General features: G+C 30.1%; 1 protein-coding gene across 1 annotated transcript; it reads right to left on the minus strand.

Moving 5' to 3' along the window:
* Positions 1 to 3281: 3281 nt before the first annotated feature.
* On the minus strand, positions 3282 to 4036 carry LOC149184883 (uncharacterized). Its single transcript, XM_089415475.1, has 2 exons — positions 3713 to 4036; positions 3282 to 3551 (listed from the first exon to the last, which is right to left on the minus strand). The coding sequence occupies exons 1-2, from the start codon at positions 4034 to 4036 to the stop codon at positions 3282 to 3284; spliced, it is 594 nt and encodes a 197-aa protein (XP_089271601.1).
* Between the last annotated feature and the right edge of the window lie 1556 nt (positions 4037 to 5592).

The raw sequence follows: 5592 nt of genomic DNA on the forward strand, positions 1-5592 counted from the left end.
AAAATAATACCTATATAAATATGAATAAAAAATATCATTACCCTTTCAACTATTAAAATTGTTTGTATATATACATAATACATTTCACAATAGTGGCCATATAAAATTCAAAACAGTTAACCATTTAAAGTAATTCACTAACCACTTAACTAACTTAGGGATACCAAATTTCCATATGTATCTTATTTATTATAATGCATTACATTTTTTTATATAAAAAAAAAATGTTTCATGCTATACTCAATGTAAACTAGCTAATATACCATTTAAGAACATTGCTTGAATCATAAATATTTTGATAATAATCGATTTATATGATAAATATTTTTATATAAATAATGTAATTTTTTTCAAATAGAAATTTATTTTTAAGTACATTTTCTTAAAATATTTCCAAAATAACCCATTTACTTATAGAATTTATTTTACAATTCAAAATAAAAATAAAATAATACCTATAGAAATATGAATAAAAAATATCATTACCCTTTCAACTATTAAAATTGTTTGTATATATACATAATACATTTCACAATAGTGGCCATATAAAATTCAAAACAGATAACCATTTAAATTAATTCACTAACCACTTAACTAACTTAGGGATACCAAATTTCCATATGTATCTTATTTATTATAATGCATTACATTTTTTTATAAAAAAAAAGAAATGTTTCATGCTATACTCAATGTAAACTAGCTAATATACCATTTAAGAACATTGCTTGAATCATAAATATTTTGATAATAATCGATTTATATGATAAATATTTTTATATAGATAATGTAATTTTTTTCAAATAGAAATTTATTTTTAAATACATTTTCTTAAAATATTTCCAAAATAACCCATTTACTTATAGAATTTATTTTACAATTCAAAATAAAAATAAAATAATACCTATATAAATATAAATAAAAAATATCATTACCCTTTCAACTATTAAAATTGTTTGTATATAACCCATTTACTTATAGAATTTATTTTACAATTCAAAATAAAAATAAAATAATACCTATATAAATATGAATAAAAAATATCATTACCCTTTCAACTATTAAAATTGTTTCTATATATACATAATACATTTCACAATAGTGGCCATATAGAATAAAATTTACAATTATTTAAAATATTTTGATAAGATTGCAGTATCTCAGCTACCTATATAATTTAAAATGTTTTGAACACATTGAAAACTTCGTATGACTTATAATTTTTGCCCTTTAAAGTAATCCAGCTGAATAGATTTATTAGTGTTTCACTTTATTTGAAAAGTTGATAAAGAATTAATGATGATGTCAGTGTCTTGATCTCTATGCAAAGGTTTTTTAATGTCATAATGACTTTGTACATATTGTTAAGAATTATGAAAAGCAGACCATGCCCATAGAAGTTTATAATGATAACAATAATGTTGATTTATAAAATTTTGATGTGTCTCATTCCATTTCTCATAAATCCAAAAAAATTTGTACACAATCATTATAACATATTTATATGGTGCTTAGTTTTTTTGGTGTGAAACTCTGACATGTCTTAAAAGTGTGATGGTTCTCATTCCATTTCTCATAAATCCAAACCATCTATACAAAATCACTGTGAACATCTTTATATGGTGCTCAGTATTTTTTTACAGTATGAACTCTGAAATGTGTTAAATTTATTTATGTTTCTCATCCCATTTCTTATAAAGCCAAACAATCTGTACGCAACCATCCTAACATCTTTGTATGGTGCTTAGTTTTTTCTAGTGTGAAACTTGACATGTCTTAAAATTTTGATGGTCCTCATTCTATTTCTCATAATAATAATACATACAGTTAACACATAATACATTTCACAATAGTGGCCATATAAAATTCAAAACAGTTAACCATTTAAAGTAATTCACTAACCACTTAACTAACTTAGGGATACCAAATTTCCATATGTATCTTATTTATTATAATGCATTACATTTTTTTATATAAAAAAAAAATATTTCATGCTATACTCAATGTAAACTAGCTAATATACCATTCAAGACAAGCTTGTTCGCGAGAGTATATTTGCAAATATTCAACGTTGATTTCAAAGATTTGACAGCGAGGATATTTCTTTCGCAAATTGCAATTGCTATATCAAGTAAATACATATATTATGTAAATTCAATAACAAGGTAAATTTAACATTTATTTCTAAGATTCAAGCTTGTAACTTTCTCCAATCACAACTTGCTGGAATGTTTAGCCTTCAAAGTAGCAAGCCTAGTGGGTTTAGTGAGAGCAATGCTAGTTGAGCATATATGCTCTATGTATTGTTTGCGTGACTTGAACCCACGTGCTTTCAAGTCCTTTGGCGTGATTTTGGTCCTTTTAACCATAGCATCAACATTTATCTTTTTTGTTTTCTGTGGAAATTAAAACATTATCAATAAATATCAAAATCCACATAGATATAATGAAAATATGCGGACCATGTAACGAATATGAAAAGACAATGCATTGACTAGCTATCAACAAATATCAAAATCTATATAGATATAATGAGAATATGGGGAAAATGTAACGAATATGAAAAGAAAATGCATTAACTAGTCATAAAAATATATGTCAATGTTATTATGAGCTAAGATATGTAGTATATAACTTACCTCTCTTAATTTATCTTGAAGTCTAGGTGAATGCCGCAATGGTTGAGGAGAATGTGATTTTTGGTGAGTATCGTGTCCACCATCATACATGTGCAAAGGTGTTTTGGGAAATGTATATTCATTACTCTGAACATTAGATTATACATAGATATAAGTATGAATCAAATAAAATTAAATGTAAAAATATGCTAAATTTACAAGAGTATAAATAGCTTACCTTGCATTGTGACATTGGACGTGAAGATGGTTCTAGCATTTGAACCATTTCATTTCCATTCTTCTTAAGACTTCGACAAGGGGTTTTCATAGATTGTGATGGTTCCAAAGGGAACACCTGCACCATAAATAAGAAATAACACACACACACATAATCAAAACAAATCAAGGATAACGATATATAATACAAAACATCCATTTCTCATCCCATCATTATGGTAAAACATAACAATTTATATATTAATGTTTTTAGTGGAATAGGTTATATGGATTAAAAACTTACTGGCCCAATAACCCCTTGAAAACCTTGAAATCTAGGTGAGCGGCGTAATAGTTGGTGGGTTGAACTTGGGGAATTTTGTTGATTCGGCTACGCATATCAATAACAATGAGTATAATCAATATAAATATTATTTAATGTTAAAATGTCTAAAAAATTAATATACGCAAAAAAATGGACTCAACTGTGTTCTCATTGTCTTGATTAGTTTCATCAAAGTTTAATATATAGTTGTGCCCATCTAATCTTTCTTCCCCCACATCATCAGGAACCCCAGTCCTTGCTTTCTCTTTTAAAGCAATGTCTATGCGCTTCATTGTCTCCATACGTCTACGAGGTAGACTTTGATCCCAACGTTGAATTTTTTCACAAATCCTTTGCTTTGAAGTATCATTAAGCTGATCAAATGTAACAACTGACTGTGAAAACAAGTTTCAATGAATTTAGTCCACAACAATAAATTAATACTAATAAAAAACATATACAGATAAATACTAATAAATACTTACAGCTAAATGAATTTCATCATTGACAATATTAATAAAAAAACATATACAAATAAATACTAATAAATACTTACAGCTGAAAGAATTTCTTCATTAACAAATCTTTTATATGCTTGTTGTCGTGCACGACATAGCCTTGCATCTAAATCATATTGTATTTTGGCATTTTGCCTTTTTACTACACTTGTAGATTTAACCGCCCATGTAGCATTTGCATCTCTTACTCGACCTCTTTGACGTGGAGGAATTGGTGGGAGATTGTGGTTGGTAGCCCGATGATGATTAAGGCTAGATAGCTTAGATCGACTCAAGTTCCCCGCACAATCACCAACATGACAAATGAACAATTGCTTGGTGCCTTTGATAGTTACCTCCCATTCATGTCTATTGTCCTCCATTCGTATATGGCCGTTGGTCCTGGTCCTGGTTATTACGAAATTTTAGTGGACTGAGCAACTGGTACAACAAACATGTTTTTCTATTATTATTTAAGAACACGTCTGAAACAGAATTAGGCTCAGAGCATAGTAAACTGTTTAGGAAGAAGTCGCTGCCTTTTGTGAGTGGCCCAACATGTCAACATGGTTTTATACTGTCATTTGTTTAAGAATTTTTTTGAAACATAATTAGAACATCATATCCAACAGAAGCATGGAAAGTATAAAACAAATCATTTTCAGCTTTGGCGAATGCTTATTGTTAATTAATAATGGCAGCAATGACCTGCTCCAGTTAGAACCGCTGTGACACTGTTTTGAGTTAAAAACTTCGAGTGAGTGAGTATCAACTAACCATTAACGCGTATGACAACTATGGCCCAAATAAAAAAATATTAAACAGGTTTTTAAAGGGTTGTGAATACAACTATGATCCAAATAAAAAATATTAAAACAGGTTTATGGAGTGTTGCGAAAACAATTTTTGGGTCGATAAAGATTGGAATTAACTACTTCCATAGAGGAATTTTCTGGTTTTTATTAATTAAAATTAAATGATTAAAATATAGTAGTCTGAATTCAACGAGTTTGAATAACCTTTAATTTCAGAAAAGCATCGAAACATATGACCACTATGGTCCAAATAAAAAATATTAAAACTGGTTTTTAAGGCGTCGTGAAAACAACTATGGTCCAAATAAAAAATATTAAAACAGGCTGATAAAGATTGCAATTAACTACTTCCATGGAGGAACTTTCTGCGTTTTATTATTAATTAACATTAAATTTTTAAAATATAGTAAGTCTGAATTCAACGAGTTTGAATAACGTTTAATTTCGAAAATGTTTGAGGTCAGTTGACGAGCGCATCCCAATATTACAACCCTGTAGACTATAGACCATGCTAGGGCAAAATATTGTAACGAAGAAATCTCTAGAAACTCTTCACACGAATTTACAAAGGAAACAATTTTGATACTAAAATGGAGAAGTTACTGAACATCAGCAGGAACAGAGAGTACACTATGGAATAACTGAAACGCTCCAGCGTTGGCAATCTGATCATCTGTTATTTATATAATGGAAAAAGTAATGGAAAAAAATCGCTGTTGTCATGCATTTCATGTGCAAAGCAGAATACCTGTAACACGTTCTTCTTCGCTCTTCGCTGGTTGCAGGGGGTTGCAGGGATTGAAATCTGAAGCGCGAATGGAGTTTATGGATCCGGGCATGTTGATGCGTGGGTAAACGTAAACGGCGGAGACGGCGGAGAGTTTAAGTGCATTAATGGACGGTTGGTGCACTGTCCATCGATTCTCAAACCGGAGGCGGGCCGGCGCCGGAGGCAGGGCAGAAACGGACAGAGGCGGGCAGGAACGGATAGTTCATGAATCGATGTATGGCATCCATGCATCCATGGATGAGATGGGCTCTCTCGGTTACGTGGACTATAGCATTAATGATGCTATAGTCCATGAAATAGCACTTGCCCATAGAATGTGTGGGCCATTCCTGTG

Source organism: Pinus tabuliformis, chromosome 3_2 (genome assembly GCF_031772625.1).
Source record: "Pinus tabuliformis cultivar Carrire ecotype Pingquan chromosome 3_2, CPIR1, whole genome shotgun sequence".
Taxonomy (NCBI): Eukaryota; Viridiplantae; Streptophyta; class Pinopsida; order Pinales; family Pinaceae; genus Pinus; species Pinus tabuliformis.